The sequence below is a fragment of the Bemisia tabaci genome, chromosome 10, assembly GCF_918797505.1.
Source record: "Bemisia tabaci chromosome 10, PGI_BMITA_v3".
Taxonomy (NCBI): domain Eukaryota; kingdom Metazoa; phylum Arthropoda; class Insecta; order Hemiptera; family Aleyrodidae; genus Bemisia; species Bemisia tabaci.
This window is the reverse complement of record NC_092802.1, coordinates 17469041-17491037: the sequence shown is the minus strand read 5'-3', so window position 1 is coordinate 17491037 and position 21997 is coordinate 17469041. Positions and strand designations below refer to the sequence as shown.

General features: G+C 41.1%; 2 protein-coding genes across 4 annotated transcripts in view; one reads left to right on the top strand and one right to left on the bottom strand.

The window, feature by feature from the left end:
* Nucleotides 1-3570, top strand: part of LOC109033395 (glucose dehydrogenase [FAD, quinone]) — a 48557-nt gene extending 44987 nt beyond the window's left edge. The window contains exons 2-3 of the mRNA XM_019045989.2: nt 173-322; nt 2347-3570. Of these exons, the coding sequence (XP_018901534.2) occupies nt 173-322; nt 2347-2577 (381 nt within the window). The 3' untranslated portion in view covers nt 2578-3570. The remainder of the gene's footprint in view (nt 1-172; nt 323-2346) is intronic.
* Nucleotides 1-21997, bottom strand: part of LOC109033396 (alpha-1A adrenergic receptor) — a 232187-nt gene that overhangs the window by 99669 nt on the left and 110521 nt on the right. The window lies entirely within an intron of this gene.

Below are 21997 nucleotides of genomic sequence, written 5' to 3'. Positions count from 1 at the left end.
ATATCGCAATTCACGGCACGCCACTGATCCTGCGCTTTTTTAGTCCCGTCCCACTCTGTCCCGAATGAACAACCAATCCCAGTCCCAGTCTGAAACAGTGATGCAGTGTTGGAGAGTAATAAAATACATTATCGTAAAATTAGCTAAAAAAATTTCGTCGGGTTTGTTTCAGGCAGTTGCAATCAGCCGGACGCGAGCGTTCCAGCGTTACGACAGCAAGCTGATTCCAGAGAAATTCCCGGGCTGTGAGCGACACGAATTCGAATCAGATGACTATTGGGCCTGCGCCGCCCGGGTCATCACCACCAATCTTCATCATCAGGTCAGCAACCACAATAAATTAATTGCTATTCCCAGTGCTAAAGAGCAAAGATCGACAAAAACCGAAGGAATGGAGATGCTGCATGTACGAGGGATTTGCGATTTGACCATTGATTCTTATGTAAAAGTTCGCGAGAAACACGATGGTGCCACTGGTTTTCTCAGAAATCAACTCCCAAGCTCAAAAAAAGCTCTCAAAGTGAGGCCAAAATGGAGGGGATATCCCACCCTACCCTGAGAGTCCACCTCTACATCAAAACAAACTCTCCATGCAAAGATAGGGAGCAAATACATTAGCAGGGTTGCCACTTTATTTGGGGACTCCAAGACTGAAAACACGACAACCTTGCGAATGTATTTGCTCCCTATCTTTGCATGGAGAGTTTGTTTTGATGTAGAGGTGGACTTTCAGGGTAGGGTGGGATATCCCCTCCATTTTGGTCTCACTTTGAGAGCTTTTTTTGAGCTTGGGAGTTGATTTGAGAGAAAACCAGTGGCACCATCGTGTTTCTCGCGAACTTTTACATAAGAATCAATGGTCAAATCGCAAATCCCTCACACATGCAACATCTCCATTGGTTCCTTTTCATGAGCGCCATAGTCAAGAACAGGCCTTGTCCACGCGAGCGCAGTTCGGACAAGTAAGTTCCGCGAACTAGCGGTTTCAGGAACAAGTTATAGGTGAGTTATAACAAGTTCCTGGAACTTGTGCGCCTGAGGTTCCTCGAACAGCGCTTGTGCGGACAAGGCCTTATATCGTGCACTTTTAGCATGTAAAAATGTTATAAATGTTCTACCTATGTTCTAAAAGATTTCTTTTTTTGGAAAGTACCAGGCTAAACCGAGAATGCTTTACATTACAAAGTTACACTAGAATGCCGCCCAGATTTTTAGAAAAAATCTGAAAACTTAATCTCTAAATCATGAATTGTTATAATATAAAAATTCTTCAAAAATTTGAATTCTGCACAAATTCTAAACGCCGAAAAAGCAGGATGATTCTTCCTCCCAGTTCTTTCTCTCCCTTTAATTTCTTCCTCGACTACTTCCCTTTCCCTCTTTCTCGCGTTCCCTCTACTTTTCATTTAACTCCTCTCCTTTTTTTTCCTCCTCTTTTTCCTTGTTCACTTCCTTCCTTCCTTTCACGGAAAAATTAAATTGGTGATTCAACAATTTTGCCGTTTGAAAAGTGACCGCAATGTTTCAACGTAGATTTTACGATAAAAAATACTAATTTAACCACCCCCGTGGTCAAATTACCTTTTCCTCTATTGTAAAATGTACCTTTCAAACATAGCAGTCACTTTTTTCAACGATTGAATTGTGAAATCAGCAATCCATTTTTTTCCCATGATTGGTCCCCAAATGAGGGGCTTGGAGGAGAAGGCGCATAAGTGCAGTTTTTGCTATTTCGAGAAATACGTTTGAATGTTCGAGTTTACATTGAACCTTACGGCGGAGAGAAAATCCAAATTGACTTTTTGATGTTTGAAAATTGGAATTTTGGAGCAAATTTGCACAGAGAATGCATTAAGACTATAGTTTTATTTGAAAACATTAACATCCCCATTTTTCAAAAACTGCACTTATGCGCCTTGTCCTCCAAGTGTCTCAATTCCTCCTCATTGGTAGTTCTACGCTCCGATTTCGTCAGAGTTAGAGTCCCTTTATACTGAGAGTCAAGACAACACTCCCTCATGGAGTCACAAACGGGAATAAAGATTACACAAATTAAACGTTTTTCGTAATCTTTGATCGGCCCATTCTCAAATTTCTTTCTCCGTTCCTTCTCTCATTGCGTTTGTTCCTTGCCGAACCCGTAATTCCCTGGTTCATTCCAGATTATAATCTTTGCAAGCGCTAAAAATGTAATCTTTACTCCCGTTTGTGACACTGTGAAGGCCTAAAATACGGGAACCAATCAGGAATGGATTCACATTGTCTTGACTCTCAGTATAAAGGGACTCTAGTCAGAGTGGGGTCAATGCTGGATGGTAGATCTGATCCCGTTTGATTTGTCGGCAGGTGGGGACGTGCAAGATGGGTCCGGAGTGGGACCCGGATGCGGTGGTGGACCCGCGGCTGAGGGTGCGCGGCGTGCGGGGGCTCCGGGTCGTGGACGCCTCCATCATGCCGGTCATCCCGGCCGGACACACCAACGCCATCGTCTTCATGATCGGCGAGAAGGCCAGCGACATGATCAAGGAGGACTGGGCCAACGCCAACGACAACAGGAAACGCAGGAAAGGAGACTGACCGGGACTGGGTCGTCGGTGACCTGGAGACACGCTCTGCACTCTACAGGAGTCTCGTGGGACTATACTCTACGGGAGAATCTTGTGGGACTTCCCTCTTTAGGAGAGTCTCGTGGGATTATATTCTACAGGAGAATCTTGTGGGACTTTCCTCTACAGGAGATGCGTCTCGTGGAGCTATCCTCTACGGGAGAATCTTGAGGGACTTTACTCTACAGGAGAGTCTCGTGGGACTATATTCTACGGTAGAATCTTGCGGGACTTTACAGGAGTCTCGTGGGACTATATTCTACAAGAGAATCTTATGGGACTTTACAGGAGATGAGTCTCGTAGGACTATATTCTACGGGAGAATCTTGTGGGACTATATTCTACGGGAGAATCTTGTGGGACTTTACTCTACAGAAGAGTCTCGTGAGACTATATTCTCCAGGAGAATCTTGTGGGACTTTACTCTACAGGAGAGTCCCGTGGGACTTTACTGTACGGGAGAGTCTAGTGGGACTGAACTCTAACGGGAGTACTGCTAGTGGTGATTCTGCAAGTTGGCAACACGGTTATAATCCATAAAAAATTGTATGCGAGGCAAGCTGCCTTACCAAGAATCGATTATTTTCCATATATTTAAATGGTGGAAAAAACAATGTTGCCAACTAGCAAAATTTCCCCTGAATTTCCGAAAGATTCTTTTCCCCAGGGCAGTTTGTCACACCTCTGGCGTAAGGGTGTATCTTGAATTCCGCATGAGCCCCAGAAATCATGGATTTACATGTAAAACGGGGCTCACGTGGAGATTGATATTTACGTCAGAGGGGCGACGAGTTACATACGATTTTGAATGATACAATCTGTGAATGGAAAATCAAAAATTTCGCTATCATAAACCATTAGACTGAAATCAATTAAATATTGGATTTAAATGTAATTATTTTGTAAATATGTACAAATAAAGTTAAGTGTTCTTCTTTGAGTTGTTCTTGATTAAAAACCTCATCATCCAATTTAGACAAAAATTACCAGGGGGCTCTGCCCCCTGGTAACTCTTAAACTTGAAAATCTGTGAGCATATACTGGAGTAAAAGCACTAAAGGTTCCAAAGCATTGCGTAGCTTATATTTCCTGTAGGAAAGCAAATCTCAGGATAAAATTAGGCAACGTACAGATTCTGTTAGGCTCAATCTTGTCACAGCCGTCCATTTGATAGTGAGATTACTAGGCAGTTAATGACTTCATCGACCAACAATGAGAGAGGAACGCAAGTTCATATCATCTTTATCAATTCAGAGCTTCCGTGCATCATCGATATGAAGTTGCTCGACACTCTAAAAGTAAAAGTTCTGGGACATTTTCTCTTTCGAACTTTACCTTTGAAAGTTTCGTATGATACTCGAAATTCTAGGTTTGAAGAATCTCTGGGAGAGAGAAGTAAAGAACTTGAAATATAAATAGGCGAGATGAAAAACTAGAGCCAAATAAAATATTTTCTTGTTTCTATACTTGCATAGTCATAAAAACTAGTAACGTAAGTTAGACTTTTTTTTTGGGGGGGGGGGGGGGATGATCAAAGGCTTTTCTGCCTTCATCGAGTTCTTCTTCAGGCATCAAGCGGTTGTATACGATCACAAATTTAATACACATTATGAAAGTGAGAAGGGTGATGAAACTCGTTTAACTTATCCTTTCTTCTCCCTGACTCTTTGCAAAAAATTTCTTCGAAAATTGCCACCTTAAAAATGAAATGTCATCAAAGCAACTTAAGGCAGTGACAACCGTGGTTTAAAAAAAATCAATCATAAAAAAAAATCCTCGTTCAGCTGTTAAATGCATATTATGGCAATCTTCTACTGCCCAAACTTCCATTAAATTAGAGACAAAAAATTGACACGCGCTGTCCGTGTTTTAAATCGTTGCGAGTGACACTTTTGTAATTTGACCCGTAGTTTATCGATCTCGTACTTCTCGATGCAAATTTATGGTGCCAAATGGCGACGACTTGAGAAAAAAATTGCGGACGTTTAGGGATTTAATGAACCGAGATACATAGAAAGAAACCAAGTCACGTCTAAGTCGAGCCGAGGAAAAGATGTAAAGGTTCACCAGTGGCGAGGCGTGAATGATCGATTATCGATATTTCCCCATTTAAAGCTATGGTAAAGAATCGATTATTAAGGTGTTCATTGCAAATACCCTGTTCATCAATTCTTCTCCGTGGGTTTAAATGGCAGATCACTGAAGCCTGAAGCGCTCGGATTTGCGGGGAAAACATATTTGACTTTCTCTGTCCTAAATTTACGGAAAAGATTCAAAATTTAGAGGGTCTCCGGGGGGATCAGTTTTTGGGGTCTATCTCTAAATAGAGATGAATCACTAAAATGCCATGTTTTCATCTGCACTTATTGACCCCACAAAAATTCCATAATACACGTTAATGCAAATTTGACTTCACCGACGCTGCTCAGAGCTTTTTTTCTCCTCAATGGAAGTGTGAGCCCTCCCAACCGGTTTGTTCGCGGATCCATTGGCAAATCTGCCGGCCTAATGCACCTACTATCGGCGCTGCTTGGAACCCGATTGGTATCAATCTAACAGAAGCGCAAAACCAGAATAGGTATTATACTCGCACCCACCTTATGCAATTCTCAACCTCTTTTCTTCTCCGAGACTCGCTTCCAAAGTTGCCACCAGAGGTGGTTCTTACAAGTTGGCTGCTCTTTTGGGCTCTGATTTAATTCGCGATGGTATGGACAGGGTGTCTACTAAAATACGCTGGCTAAAAATCAGTACTTTTACAGTACTTTTTCAGTACATTTCCAGGAAATTCAGTAAGCTTCTCCATTTGACGGAATTCGAACAATTCCAAACATTTACATATCTCGCTCAAATTGCAAGAAAAATGACAAAAATTCCGGACCTTCTTGCGGAATTTCCGCACTTTTTCAGTACTTCCGGACCGTCCTGGAAAAATCAGTACTTTTTCCTTACTTTCCGGAAATTCCAGACTTGTAAACACCCTGTTACCTTAGGTTGGCCCATTTAGCAACGCAGGAGATCCGAGTGCGGAATTAAGGTGGTGCAAATCCTACCGAGGCGAAGCGGAGCGAGCGGGTGGGGTGGGTGAAGTGATTAGCGCTCACTCCAGAACAAATACGGGATCAGCGCGGGGCGGGATAAGACTAATTATAAAACATTTATGAAAAGGCGTTTATTAATAGAGCTGCCGAAAGGCGCCCCATCCTCTTTCATCCCGTCCAGGGGCCAGGGCTGTCATGTCGGGGGGGCCCGGGGGGAAAAAACCCCCCGGGGGCGGGCGGGAAGAACCTGGCAGCGCCGCGCCGCACAGTGGATCGAGTGAATCAGGAGGTCGGACATGAAATTATTGACTAAAACTGCAAAGTGTGATGTTTATTTCCTCACACTTTAAATTTTAAGGGGTGTTTCTAGAAGCGTAATTTACGAGAAAACCAATGAAACCAATTTTGGAACCTAAAAACTTGTATAATCTAGAGTCCCTTGATACCCAGAGTTAAGACAACTCACTTTTGGTTGGGCTGAAAGTGGCCTGAAAAGAAATCCAATTCTGATTGGTTCTCGCTCATGGAGGCCGAAACGAGTGCACCAAGATGGCGGTACCTCGAATGTGAACAAGAATAATGAAAATATTACCTAATTGTGGTTTATCAAGAGTAAATTGTTATTTCCATCGGTCCAAAATGAAAATAGATTAAGAAATTATTCACAAACCAATCTCATTTTCTTTTAAATTGATCAATTTGTTGATGTTGTTTTTGTAAGACAGACATCGCAGGATTCCTGATCCTTATCCCTCAATATCGTTCGTTTGGGTGCACTCGTTTCGGCCTCCATGGCCAGCCAAGGCCGGCTGCCAGTCAGCTGATAATCGAGTTGTCTTAACTCTGGGTATAAAGGGACTCTAGTATAATCGTAGTTTTTACCGTTTAAAGTTTCCAAATTATGTCCGACCTCTTCTATAGACTCGATCCACTGTGCGCCGGGCCGGAAGGAGGTCACGACTAATTTTTCCCGCCGGGTTTTGAAGAAGTGCCGCGAGTATTAAATAACTGGACGCGTTTCACGCAATTTCCGCCGACACGCGCCAACGGCTCCGATGAGTGATGCTCCGCGGGGCTTGACGTCACTCCCTTGAAAAAATGGACGGGTTCGTGCTGAAAGGGCCTATGTCACGCGCGATCCCTATGCACGTAGTTCCTTTTAGCATGGATGCGGATTGCGGGTCGGGGGAAAACGGGCTGTTCATCTTGAACGACGGCACTTTCGCCGGTGCCGGCAGTTGAAACTGGGATTGCGGATGTGATTGTGATTTTGGAGGCTAGCTTTGGTTCACTGGAAAAAAAAAACACATTGGATCTGAGGTCCAGACTCTTGAAAACATTGACAAGAAAAAATACACTTGATTCAATCAGATTTTTGCTTGAATCAAAAGGAAATCCGCTCAAATTAAGAGGCTTGGTTCTTGAATTAAGCTTAAATTTGATTGAATCTGGAGTATTTTTTCTTGTCGATGTTTTTAAGAGTCTGGACTCTAGATCCAAAGTGTTTTTTTTTCCAGTGTTGGGTCATGGAGCTCAGTGGATCGATTATTGAGACTAATAGACAAAGCTATAGACAAACAAAAGAAACACAGTGGGCGGATTATTGAAATTAATAGACAGAGCGATAGACAAAGAGGACAAAAGGAGTATGGAGCGATCCTATTCGTCGAGACGGGTGGTTGCTATAGACCAAGGGAGAAAATAATGGACTAACTATAGGGTCTCTCGTGAGTTACCTTTAGCTAGTCTATTATCTACCTCCTTTGTCCATTGCATCCACCCGCTTCCACCGAGAGGATCCCTCCATATTTCTTTTGTCTTCTTAGTCTATAGCTTTGTCTATCAATTTGAATAATCGGCTCGCTGGAAACATGGTCCAAACTGTATATAACAGTAGGGTCCCTTTATAGAGAGAGTTGAGACAACGCGGCTCATGGATGTCAAAAAGGGGAAAAAAGTTTGCACAAATCGGACGTTTTTTGTAATCCTTGATCAACCAATTCCTGAATTCTGTCTCCGTTTCCTCTCTCATTCCATTTGTTCCTTGCCGTGCCCCCGATTTCTCCGTCCACACCAGTTTATATATAATCTTTGCAATCGGTGGAAATAAAATCTTTACTCCCGTTTTTGACATTGTGAAGGCCTGTAATACGGAAACAATCAGAAATGGATTCGCATTGTCTTCTCTCTCAATATAGAGGGATTCTAGGTTCATATTGGCCCTTTGAAAGCTACGTCTGTGATCTGCAAGTCGTTTGGTAATAAAAGCAAAATAAGCTTTGAAGAACTCACCATATATCGTCGCTCTTTTGGCGTAAGGTCGTATCTCGATTTCCACACGAACCCCAGAAAGCATGCGGATTTCGATGGCGTGGCGTGAATTGCGATGCATCGATTGTTATGCCATTTAAACCTATGGCAAAGAATCGATTATTTAGGTGTTCGCTGCGAACACCCTGTAAATCGATCTTTTTCCGTAGGTTTAAATGGCAAATCAATCGATACATCGCAAATCACGCCACGCCACTGATGGATTTATATGTAAAACAGGGCGCGCGCGGATATAGAGATACGTCCTTACGTCAGAGGGAGGGGCAATGATATATGTGACGTCACGTCAAAATAAGGTTCTGGCGTTAAACTTAGATGTTGTCCCGCGGACACGTGGAATTAAGCATAGTCACCTTTGCTAATCTCCTACCGGCCGACAAACCTCATCAGAAGTCATTGTTTTTGAGAAGAAACACTGGGAATAGGACACAGACAGTGGCAAGGCAATGATCAGTCATCGATATTTCCCCATTTGAAGCTACGGTAAAGAATCGATTACTAAGGCGTTCGATGCGGACACCTTATCCATCGATTCTTTTCCATGAGTTTAAATGGCATATTAATCGATTCATCGCAAAGCACGCCAGGCCACTCGAAACGGGAGTAGGCATCGCGTGTTGCACGAGAAGGCCTCTCAAGAAAAGCGACTACTTATCACTCGGACAAAGCGGGACTTTGACTGCTGACCATAAAATGTGCTAATGTGCTCGATGGTTATTCTGATTCGGGACGACATGACCAGTGGCGTGGCGTGCTTTGCGATGTATCGATTGTTATGCCATTTAAACCTACGGTAAAGAATCGATTATTAAGGTGTTTGCTGCAAACACCCTGTTAATCGATCCTTTTCCATAGGTTTAAATGGCATAACAATCGATATATCGCAAATCACGCCACGCCACTGGACGACATGACGCCGCTCTTTTGACGTTAGGGCGCACCTCGATTTCCACGTGAGCCCTGATTCACGTACGAATCCACGCACTCTAGGGTTCATGAGATAATCGGGATACGCCCTTACGTCAGAGGAGCGACGATGAAACAAGACGCACGAGAAAAGGGTGTTGGAATTGGTAGAATCGCATGTACCGAAGGAATTAAAAATTCTGAGTGGATTTCACTTACTTCAGAGATACAATCGCGCAAGTATTTACGGCTCTTCAAATATAACTCGGTCCCTGATTTCTATCACGCAGAAAATAAGATTACTTCAATCTTACGTTTGACTGATTCCGATGCTAACCAAAAAACAATGGATCGTATTCGATGCATCAAACGGATGAGATTGTATCGATATCGATTGGTTAAAAACATAAACATAGCCTCAAAATTGAATTGAGTATTCTGACGGAACGAGTCTTTTGTGATGGTTTTTTGATTTGTATGAATACTAATTGTCAAAGAGTAGTGAAATTGCTACGAAATTTCTCATTTTACTTATTCGCCTTGTCCTCCAAGCCCCTCAATTGTTGTAGAAACTAAAAGAGGACACAGATCTCCTGGATCCTTCCTGATTATAGATTATAGATTTTCCAATCAACAGAGAAGAATTTTTCAAACTGCGAAAAAAATACTTTTTATACTGATATAGTTTTTTTGAACATGGACTAGAGTTCATAATAATCGCTCAACGTTGAGTACTGAATATGTAAGTAGGTAAGAGTAAAAATGCAAACCACATCTCTTTTAGAAAATTTGGTTCTTTCTTCATAGACATATCTCATCGAAAACAATATGATTCTCATCTACTGCACGGTTTGCGGTGCGCGGATTTGAATCACTCGACGGTAAAAACTCCTTCAAATAATCGGATATACCACAAAACGACGCCAGAACACGAATAGTGGCCTATCCGCTAAGTCAGGTTTATTTTTAACGCTTGCCGTTAACGTTGGACTTCTGAAACGTGATAAAAGGTATATGAGGAATGGAGAATGAACAATTGTAACGTCTACACAGCTGCGTGATTTTACTTTTGCGCAACTAAAAGTCAAATTGTAGCAATTTAGCGATTTATCATTTTAAAATTTAATCAATGAAATAGTCTGCCTACTAACGGACATGGTACACACACCACGTGATATTTCGACGAGGAAACATGTATGTTGAGTGCTGGTGGTATTAAACTATTGCATCCTATTGCATGATATTGTACGGCCTCTGGCGTAAATAGCCATAGCTGCTGATCGTCTTATAAAATTAACTGTAGGCATTTCTGGACTTTAGCCATAAATATAACACTATCCACAGTAAAATAATCAAAGCCCACAAAAATGTTACCATCTAAAAAATGAATAGTACTTTTTTACGTCAAGCCATATGCGACGATGCAACTTTAATTATTTTTTCTGAATTTTGGCGTTGTGCTTGGCTCCTTTTCGCACATTTTTTCCTGGTTTGACATGTTAATACTCAACGCTATACAAAACGGCGCTTCACGGAGCAACATGGCATCCCTGAACTTTGCCAATGAGGGTATGTATGTATGGTTCTTACCCCAACCGTCATGGTCAGCTGGTTCAGTCACCTCCATTCGGTCGCATTTGACAAGCTCATCAACAACAGGCTATCACCTGACGTCGGTCAAAAAGATTACATTTGCTAAGCCTTTGTCGAAGCGCTTAGAATGACACGGACTGAGAGCTATGCCCAGGCCGAGGGCTTCACCTTGTCGCATGCTCATCATATTTGGACGTATTTCTGCCAAATGGAAAAATGTTCATTATATCGTGAGCCCTGTTATGTATATATTCTGATGAGTCTCAAGGCTCATGTTTTAATGCACATAGTTCCGTTTGGCGGAAATATGTCCATTTTGCAAATTGAATAATTCACGCAGCCGACACTCAGGGCTCAAAAACTTCGTCATAATTGTTGTGCGTGGAGATCTGAGCCCATCGATGATTTAAATTGTGACAAGAATGGGGACTGTGCCCCTATTGTCAGCATAGTCAATTTGTAATCGAAAAGCCCCTTCCTCTAGGGCGGTGACTTCATGGACGAGATGTAACCTTCCAGTTTTATAAAAGGACGCATTTAACTCAAAAGGAACTGTGGACATATTATTGTGGAATGGCGACATTTCTTGGTATTCTTATGAGCGTGGTTTTTTCAGAGAGAAAACATCGCATTCGATACTGATATCGAAACTGCAGTCGAATGCTATATTTTCTCCCTAAAAAAAACCACTCCTTTATTACGTTGAATTTCTCTGTTAAAATTGGTAAGTGAGTGCTTTAGTCTCCTGACAACAGAATTGCGATCTCAAAATTGGAGAAAAATGACGAGTAGCTGAAAAAATGGAACCAATTGATGCGATATATCGCATGTCGTTCTGACACAAAATAAGGCGTCCATCGAATCGCCCTAACTTCGTACCTTGTCTAGTGGTCCATTTCAATGTACACGCCACGGGATCTCACAAGGGAGGGAGCTATTTAAGGAACAACCATGAATAACGCTCTAAGTCTAAGAGTCTTCAGGATGATCTTGGACAATTTTACGAAGACTGGAGGACTTTACGCTTGAACACTCTTTGGCTCATTTTCTCAAAACTTCATCTCCGTAGTTACTGCTCTCTTTAGTAAGACAGCAGTAAGAAAGACAATCAATTCTACCCGTGGGAAGGATCCTTAATGATCCTGCGACCGTCATTCCAACCTCACCGCGTTCTCTGTCAACGATCCATTGATCAACCTAGCGTTGTCTCTGTCGGTAACTTAGCACTGACGGCTCCCCGGGGACCCTCGCTCCACGTTCGTCACCTTACTCGAATACTGCCGCGCTAAGGAAAAACGCCGTATGAGCCTTCAGGCGTTGCCAAATTTCCTCTGGCAAATCAATATTTTTTAGAAAATTGTTTGAATATTTTTCTGCCAATTTTTCAGATAATATTGTTTGTAATTTGATCTAAAGTGTCTGAAACTTTCAAGGAAAAATATTCATAATTTTCCTCAAAAATTAACATTTTATCGAAATAAATTTGGCAACTCTCGAATCTCCTTACGGCGTTCTTCCGTAGCGCGGCAGAATATTCCGTACGTTCCTTCCACCTTGGATTCGTCGTTCTGTGATGCACACACTTGTATTATGGCCTGCTCTCCGAGCTTAGATATGTCATATGCATCGTGCATTACTGATAATACCAGGGTGGGAGGAGCTCGTCTTGCTCTGCTGCCGTACATTTTGATGCTAAGATCCAGTGGCGAGGAGTTAATGATATATTATCGATATTTCTCCACTTGAATGGAGATGTTGCATGTGTGAGGAATTTGCGATTTGACTGTTGATACTTATGTAAAAGTTCGCGAGAAACACGATGATGCCACTGGTTTTCTATGAAATCAACTCCCAAGCTCAAAAACAGCTCTCAAGTTGAGGCCAAAATGGAGGGGGCATCCCACGCTATCCTGAGAGTCCACCTCTACATCAAGACGAACTCTCCATGCAAAGATAGGGAGCAAATACATTGACAGGGCTGCCACTTTATTAGGGGACTCTAAAATTGAAAACACGGCAACTCTGCTAATTTATTTGCTCCGTATCTTTGCATGGAGAGTTTGTCTTGATGTAGAGGTGGACTCTCAGGATAGCGTGGGATATCCCCTCCGTTTTGGCCTCAACTTGAGAGCTTTTTGTAGCTTGGGAGTTGATTTCAGAGAAAACCAGTGGCACCATCGTGTCTCTCGCGAACTTCTACATAAGAATCAACAGTCAAATCGCAAATTCCTAGCACATGCAACATCTCCATTGAAACTCTCAAACAACCAGGAGGGTGTCAACTAAAACAGGCTGGTCAAAAATAAGTACTTTTACAGTACTTTTTCAGTACATTCTCAAAAAATTCAGTGCCTCCTCCAACAGAAAAATTCCGTGCTTTTTCAGTACCTCCATTTGACGGAAATAGAAAAATTTCAAAAATGTGAAATTGGGACGATAATGACAAAAAATTTTAAGAAAATCCGGACCTTGCGGAATTTACGCACTTTATCAGTACTTCCGGACCCCCCTTAAAGAATCAGTACTATTTCCGGACTTGTAGACACCCTGACTAGTGACTACGTATCTCGTTTGCCGTGTTTAAAAATCTCCACTTCCATTTTATTTTTTTAGGAATTTCAAAGCGCAGAGGAAAAAAATCACAATGTTTAAAAAGTGACGCTGACTAGTTTCCCATTTAAAAATTAAAGTATGACAGGAAGTCTACTGCGGCGCAAACCGAGATACTTTGAGTTTCACCGTCGAAATATTTCCATCGGAGTTGCGTTAGTTGCTCAGAAATTATAAATTGAAACTTGAGAACCACCCCTCAGAGCATTGCCATGCTCGAAGGGAGGTTTTAGTTAAATCGCAAGGGCTGGTGGCAGGTTGCGCGGGAGGCTAGGCGAAGGTGGGAGGCAAAAAATTTTGAGGGGACGACAAAGCTGCGGATCACATGCTGAGAACAGAGGCTCCACGATGTGCTGGAAAATCTCGGGGGTCCTGCATCTCGTAAGACGACACCAGCTCCCCACCCGACAACCGGGGGCAAACAATTAGTCGGGGTGGGTGGGTGGGTGTGATGGAAACCCGTGCGAGATCCTCCACTTACGTGTTGCCGAGAGTAATTCCTTATCCTACCGACGTGGGAGTTTCATGTCTGAAGATCACGAAAATAAATCCGAATCCCGATAATTCAAAATTGAAGGGAAGAAGAAAAAATCAGGATCAAGATTGCGAGCTTATCTCGAGGTCGATAATTTGAAAAATTCGGGCTATCGAGGTGTAAAATCTCAAAAGCTTAAGTTATTGTTCACCAAAAAAAGGGTGAAGTTCAGAAGTTGATTTAACATTCTGAGTGTTAAACAGAGTCCGTGAATTTAAGAAATGCTGAATTACCTGCTAGAGCAGTTACTTTAGCAATGCCAGGATGTAAAACTAACTGCTGTGGCGGGTAATTCAGCATTTTATAGGTTCTCGCACACACTGGAAAAAAAAACACATTGGATCTAGAGTCCAGACTCTGAAAAACATCGACAAGAAAAAGTACTCTTGATTCAGTCGGATTTTTGCTTAAATCAAGAACCAAGCCTCTTAATTCGAGCGGATTTCCTTTTGATTCAAGCAACTATCTGATTGAATCAAGAGTATTTTTTCTTGTCAGTGTTTTCAATAGTCTGGACTCTAGATTCAATGTGTTTTTTGGCGCGTATACGTAGTATACCGCCTTTGCGATCGTTTCGACCCCCCACTCGATACAATAACCGAGTCCCTTAGTTCCTTACCGAAAAGTGACTACCGCGAACTTCTGAGATTTTCCAAAGCGTGTAAAAAGTTTATTTATCCGTCAATAATTATGATTTAAAGTTGTTTCTCATTCTGGGGCTCATTAGTTTATGTGCAGTGAATACCAAGAGTCTACGTTACTTGGTTTTTTTAAAAAAAGCCTAAGAGTACGACGCGCTGATTTAAAATATGCATATATAAGCGGAAGCAAGCGAACTGATTCGAGGATGGTTGACCAGTTCGGCACTCCTTGAATGAGAATTGCACTGCTCCGTTTTGTTCAAAACGTTGCTTTGACAGATCTCCAAACCCTGTTATGATTTTCAAAAGTTGGTACCTTTGCTCTGATCGCCACGGCCGTAAGTGATAGCCGTAAGTGCAATCTGTGATGAGCCTCGAGATTCATTAGACCATTTGCTAAACGTGGCTCATACAGGAAGCTACATGCGCACATATGGAAATCTACCTACCCCTCTCTTCCCCTCGCGCCTGACCCCAGCGTCGGGTTCTCGAAAACAATAACCGAACCGGCTCGGCTCACGGCGAGGCGGCGCGGCGGCCGGGACCCTAATTACTTACGCTCGATTAACCATTTCACCGTCACGCTAGGATTCGTCCAATTTTAAAAAAAATTGTTTCGCGTGTACTTAGCAATTTTTTTCTTACTCTCCGTTAAAACACGAAGTATAAGAGGTCTCATTCATAAAAATCGGCCGAATAGAAGAGAAGTTACAGTATTCGAAATCCGAAGAAATCAACGAAACTTCGCCAGACGAAAATAAAATAAAGGGAAAAAGAGGAATGTAAAAATTACAATTAAATATAATTGACCTCAGAATTTGACAAGCAATTCCATTATATAACGGAAAAAAAATTGGGAGTAATTACAAAAAATTCGCCTCTCGCAAGGGGCTTCCTTGTAAGCATTTTGACCCAAAGACAAGGGTCGAAAAGCAACAGTACTCCATACAATACACAGTGTGCCTCAACGAGTTAAAAATTTTTATATATCCAAATCGAAAATTCTTTATATTGTCATGGGAACGGAGTTCCCCATGATATTACAATCGTTCCGATGCTATCGCTATGGGATTCCCTATGCCTCTGCGACCTTGAGCGTTTCGCCCAGTCTTCGATTTTTGGTTGATTTTCCGATGTATCAAAAACCGTTGTATTTTTTAGCCAATCATGTCTCTGCGTCAAGTTGTGTTTATTTCTAAAATTCGCTTTCAGCGAGTTTTTTTCCACCTTGAGATGTCGTGTCTGACTGGTAAATCTGCGCAGAACCACGAAGTTCCGATTTTGGGCAAATTCTTTTTTTTGGGAGGTTCTGATTGGTTATTTTTCGCCATCAGTTTTCTGTTCGTTGGTGCAAAAGATCGCCTACCTCGGTGTTCTTGAGAAGCCGCCATTATCCCACCTCAAATTTGAAAAATAGAAGTAAAGAAATAATAACCATCGTACAAGGTGGAAAATTGTTCTGCAGGACTCGTTACGGATAAAGAAGTCAAAATCAGAGCTCGATTGATTGATTTAATTCATGGATACGCAAATATTGCCTTAGCTCAACTGCCGCGATCGGAATGCATGCTGTTAATACTGCTGGTAGAAGCTGTTAATTATTGCTGGTAATTGTTTTTTTTTTATTTATTTTTTGTTTTTTCATTAAAACAAATTGACTGGGACTAGAATCATTGTATCTCTGAAGACAAAAGCTAAGTTTTTTGATACAGAAATACTAATATATTCATCCTTCATATAATCAGGGAAATGTTGACCCAAATATTGATGTATATTTTCTCTGTTCGCCCAAATTAATGATGGTATTTTCTTTTTTCAATAAAATTAATTTACATTCCACGTTCTTAAAGCAATATTTTCTCCAAAATTCAGCAAAAAATAACAATTTATACCTACGCAAAAAGTAAATAAATAAATAAAGCAATGACATGAAAGTAGTATAGGTAGTACACATCTAACATTTCGGTTACATCTATTTGAATGAAAAAAATGGCAACTTAGGAAGCACATAGGTCACTTTATGATGCGTATTCGGGCATATGCGCAGAGTAAAAATATCATACTTTACGCCGAAAAAACGAAACTGAAAGTTAAATGCGTTAACTTCCAAAAACCATACATAATCAAACGAAAATAAATAATTGGTAAATAACAGCTTTCTTATATGCAAAGAAAAAAAATTAAAAATGTTAAAAAAGAGATGTTGACACAAAATTACATAGCCCCTTCAATTCTGAAGATACTGCAAACGAGCTGTACCTTAAAATTTTCATATCCCAGAAGCTAAAGTTCCCATGACGAATATTGCTATCGCTAGCGATTGCAAAAACCAACTTGTTTTTAACTACAGTGTCTCTTGAGTCGTTTAAGCCAGAAAAAAAAATCCGTCGAGATTCGGGAACGTAAAGGCGCTTTAAAAGTATTCTGGGGCTATAATAGCTAAATCACCGGTAGTAAATCCCGTTATATTATTAAAAAGAAATTGACTCCATACTTTAATGCCTTAGTTTCTTAAATACGATTATTTTAAGCACTCAAACATTTATACCACCAGTTTTAGCCATGGGGTGATTTCCTGAGAGCCGATAATATCACGAATTTCTCATAGAACCCTTCAAAAATGGCTTGCTTTTTGGGCAGCCGATTCGGCCATCGAACCAGGGTTTAAAGGGAAGCTGATAATAACACAAACCTCTGAGAAAAATTTTGAGATAGACATGGATTCTGTTCAGCATATCGATGCATAAGCATTTTCACACGTAGAATCTTATTTTCACGTCAGGGAGTGGACATATTTTGATTTTATCGATTTTATACGGAAAATTGATGGTTCTTCGGGATTGAAATTACGTGTACCTAATTGTTTCTTGAAAAATAAAGGCACCCAAAATGACTATAGCATAATGACTTTTACATATGTGCACTCACGAAATTGATTCGTAAATTCAACGAGTGGGTACATCGACCTGGTATATCAAGTTTCTACGATATTTTACGGCAAATCGGTAGATTTTCGGGATGTAGATTTCTTACTTTCAATTCATGAATGAATAAAGCATAGACATGGCTGAACTTCTCTCCATGGAAAGACGTTTAAAGTAACAAAATCAAGACATATTTAAAGCAATTGCATTTATATCGAGTCAATTTCTTTTCAATAATATAACGGGATTTATACTACCGGTGATTTGGGTATTTTAGCCCCAAAATACCTTTTAAATAGACTTTATTTTCTAGGAGTTCGACAGAATTTTTCCTTTCTCCGCTTAAATTATTCAGCAGCACTTTTCTTCAAGAATCTGATAAGATTTTGCTTCAGGCAGATCAAAAAACTCAAATTCGTTCGAATAGCTTTCTACATTCACAATACACGGTCTCGTCAAAGTGCATCGTTGAAGTGTTGGATCGTATGAATTCTCTTGTTGCGCTACTTGCCTATTTTGAAATCTCTGTAAATGAAAACCAAAGGGGTTGATATGTGCGAGTTAATGACGCGCCTTATCAACACATTGTGTTGGAGTTCACTGCTTGTTTTTTTTTCCAGTGCACTTTTTTTGACATTCAGAATGTTAAAAAACTCCACTTGTTTTTGGTGTTCGCTCTTAAGGTGATTCGACGGACGCCATATTTTGTGTCAGAACAGCATGCGATATATCGCATAAATTGGTTCCATTTTTTCAGCTACTCGTCATTTTTCTCCAATTTTGAGATCGCAATTCTGTTGTCAGGAGTCTAAAGCACTCACTTACCAATTTTAACGAAGAAATTCAACGCAATGAAGACGTGGTTTTTTCAGAGAGAAAACATCGCATTCGATACTAATATCGGAACTGCACTCGAATGCGATATTTCCTCTCTAAAAAAACCACGCCTTTATTACGTTGAATTTCTTCGTTAAAATTGGTAAGTGAGTGCCTTAGTCTCCTGACAACAGAATTGCGATCTCAAAATTGGAGAAAAATGACGAGTAGCTGAAAAAATGGAACCAATTTATGCGATATATCGCATGCCGTTCTGACACAAAATATGGCGTCCATCGAATCACCTTAATGCAAATTGAAACCAAAAATAAAGAAACAAACTCCACGGAGAAAAGAGGTAGAAGTTATGTCCCAATTTGAAAATTTCCAATTACTTGTGGTAGTGCCCCAGCGAAAAGCTCGAAACATTGCGATCGATCGTCACAATTTTCGACTGATACGTGATTTCGTGGAAGAATGGGGGCGAATGGGATTCGGTATTTTGTTATAAGTCTGAAACAACTTCTTCAATTAAGTAGTTTCATCGACATTGACATGCCCCATTAATAGAACATGCTTGACGAAATCACAAACTTCTTCTCAACTCCTCCACCCGCGGAAAATATCCTACAATTTATGAACGGTCCCTTTCTGATCGACAAAACAAAGGAAAAATTAAAACAGGGTCTGACGAGCCCGAAAGAACTTATTCCGCACTTTCCGAGCGACACACACTCCATGCCTGCCGAATTCATCGAATTCGTTGACATCGCGCGAAAAGTTCGCCACAATCCTCCAGAGTCTCCCATTTTTCTCGGCCTAAAACTAACGGAAACTTCGAAAGTTTCTCCTGAAATCGGCTCCACATTAAACGGATTAAGGGTCATTCCCGTTTCTAAAGTTCAAAGGCCCCCTCAACGATCAAACTTCGGTCGAGCGGACACGTTTCGCGCTGTGAGTTTGACCTGCTCTTGGAGTTAAGTACTCTAAGTAAGAGGAGTAACAATGATTCTTCAATTGTTGATTTCCATTACTTCTTGAAGACGCCCTTCTCTGATCCCCGAGAGGGTAGATTTTGTTATTTCTTTGTCGATTCTGCTGAAATGAACACATTTCTTCGAGGGCAGTGCCTTCGGCAATTTGAGAGGCTGTCGCTGAATTCGTGACACCACAGAGGGCGGGACTCTTTTTGACAGGTTTACGCAGCTTTACAGAGGAAAGAGATCGTTCGTAAAATTGATAACACTTGGGGGGGGAGGGGGCTGAAAATGTTTACGAGGGCGTCACTGGGGAGAAAGATGAAACAAATCCAGGGTCTCGTTGCATGACGCTTGCCTCTTTATTTTTGACTCTAAATAGGATTTTCTTTTATGTTAGTATTTTTTCATAATTAATTAATTAATTTCATAAATTATTGAATTTTGCCAAGAAAATTTCTGAATAAATTGTTCATAACAGCAGTTTGATACATGTTTCGTAAATAAAATTTCACGTATAACACGATGCGCACGACAGAAATTACCGCAATTAACGCCTTACGAAGATATCCAATAATTCTTGATGCGTGAATTCAAACCACCCGCTCATGAAAACTCAATGCTCTACGTGATTCACATCGCGCGCTAAACGTTGTCATGACAGTCTCTAAGATATACAAATCTGGCAGCCTCAATCTTGACGCTTTGGCTCACCTATAGAAAATTGCTTATAGTTTAAACAACTTATGGTGAGACATGAACATTGCTGGACCGAGAAGCTTGCTGAAACCGTTGTAGTGCGCGATTAGATTCACGTAGAGCTTTGAGTTTCTTGTGAGCGGGGAGTTCAAATTCCTCGTAACCAATGTGAAATAAAAATGTTAACATCTCCGTCACGAGTAGGTTTCAGTAATTTTCGTTGTGCGAATCGTGTTCTACGTGAAATTCTGGTAAAGATACTTGAATCAGAAAGCTTAAATTCGTACCTTGCCTAGTGGTCCATCATTTAATTTCATAAATTACTGAATTTTGCCAAGAAAATTTCTGAATGATTTGTTCCGAATTTTAAACAGTTTAACGTTACGCTCAAAACCGAATTGGAGCAACTGACAACTTTTAAATGGAGCTATGGATAATTAGCCAAACTCTTATGCGTCCTATAGCTGAACCCCTGTCCAATACACTACCGCACAGGTTTGCGCCAGTTTGAGGCGCCTTCAACTCGCCGTGATACTCCAAGCATTGCCGCAACGTTAGTTTAGTTGCCCGAGTGCTCCTAATCGCTGTGAATGGGCCACTGACAGGACGGGCTCGTTTTAAACACAATGTTTCTTCTTTTAAGTCTCACATTAGCCAGAGAATTGATGCTGTTGGACGCTTAGACATCAATTTTTAAGCGAGATAATAAAACATGAATTTAACTCGGGTCAACTGAACATATTTACTTAACCAGAAAATATGTGTAACTACATTGTGCACTCTGCCTTATTTTCTCTCGTAACCCCCCCCCCCCCCCCCAAGGAAACTAAACGAAATTCTAACATGAAATTGTGTGAGTGTACGTTTTATGATTCTGAGAAAATTCGCAGCGAGGCGCTATTTTGTTCAATTTTCTGTTAAATTGATACAACGTAATAGGAAATAGGGCTGCGTAGAATATGGTTACGTTAATTTTAGTTGAGTCTGTCAAACTGGAGCACAAATCATACAAATAATGTCACGAGTCTGGTTGCCCTTATGCCCCCCCCCCCCCCCCCCCCAATAATTTATGCCAATGGACCACTAGACAAGGTACGAATTTAAGCATTCTGATACATCAAGAGTGGCGGTAGCCACCCCCGGTCGAGGAAAATGACGTCCTACTAAAGTCCCGATAACAAACGGGTGGCCGACACTCTTAGTCACAGGCAACTCCCTTAATCTGAAAATTGATTCGGTTGGAACTCGACTGCAGCCCAAACGACGGCTCGGATTCCTACGATCTTGGTGTCTACGGACGCATCTCAATTAGGACTACAAAGTGGAAGAGTTTCATTAAGATCCATTGAGTTTTCAAAAAGTTATAAGCACTTAATGACCCAAAACGAGGAAAATTTTACTTTTTACTTTGCCGGGAAATTTGAATTTCAAGAATCCAAGGTCCTGAGAAAGTCACTCAAACTCCGCGATAACGGTAAACCTTAGACCCATAAAAGTGGGTACCTAAAGAATCGCCATGTTACCGTGTGTGCCGCTTTTGACTTTATTTTAACATTCCAAATGTTTTAGAAGAGAAATTACGTAAAAACGACTAAACTGACTGCCGACCTCCCCGTCAAGACCACCTTTCACAGCAGATTTCTCGCTTACACGTTGGCCGATTCCAGTGAAACCTACAAAGGATCAAGGTTGAGGATATGAGGATTTCATTTCTACCACATTTAATAGGGCTTCATCGCACGGATAATTCAGCATCGGCTAATATCTTTCACAATTTTAGCTGTATCTTTTGAATTTAGAGAAAAACCGGTAGTGGTTCACTAGTGGTTCAATGCTATTGGTTGATTCCGTTCAGTTCTGCCAGTTCAGCTTCGGGAACGAAATTCCCCTGGTCGGTCGTTACCAGCCTCTAACTAGTTGTGAATAGATTTATACCTAAATCCGATAGATGTTTACTCTTGAGAAGGAAAGAGGCATGAAAAGTTGCAGAATCCCCAGCAACCATCCGCGTCGGTCACCGGTCAACGATGCATCTTCTTTTCAACAACAATAACGCTACGCTTATATACTACTTATTTCCGGCTCCAATGCAACCGTTCAGATGGCTCAATGGGTGGAGCACTCGCCTACCATTGTAAAGGTGCCGAGTTCGATTCCCGACGTCGGGAATTTTTACTTTCTCGCTCCCCTAGGGTAGAGAGGAAGTATTGTCATCCTCCAAGAAAAAAAAAAAAAAAAAGTTGAAATTTCATCATTTCTAGACGTTTTAAGGTCCCAGGAGTCAAAATAACCATACTTGAAAAAATGTGTGTCCGTCC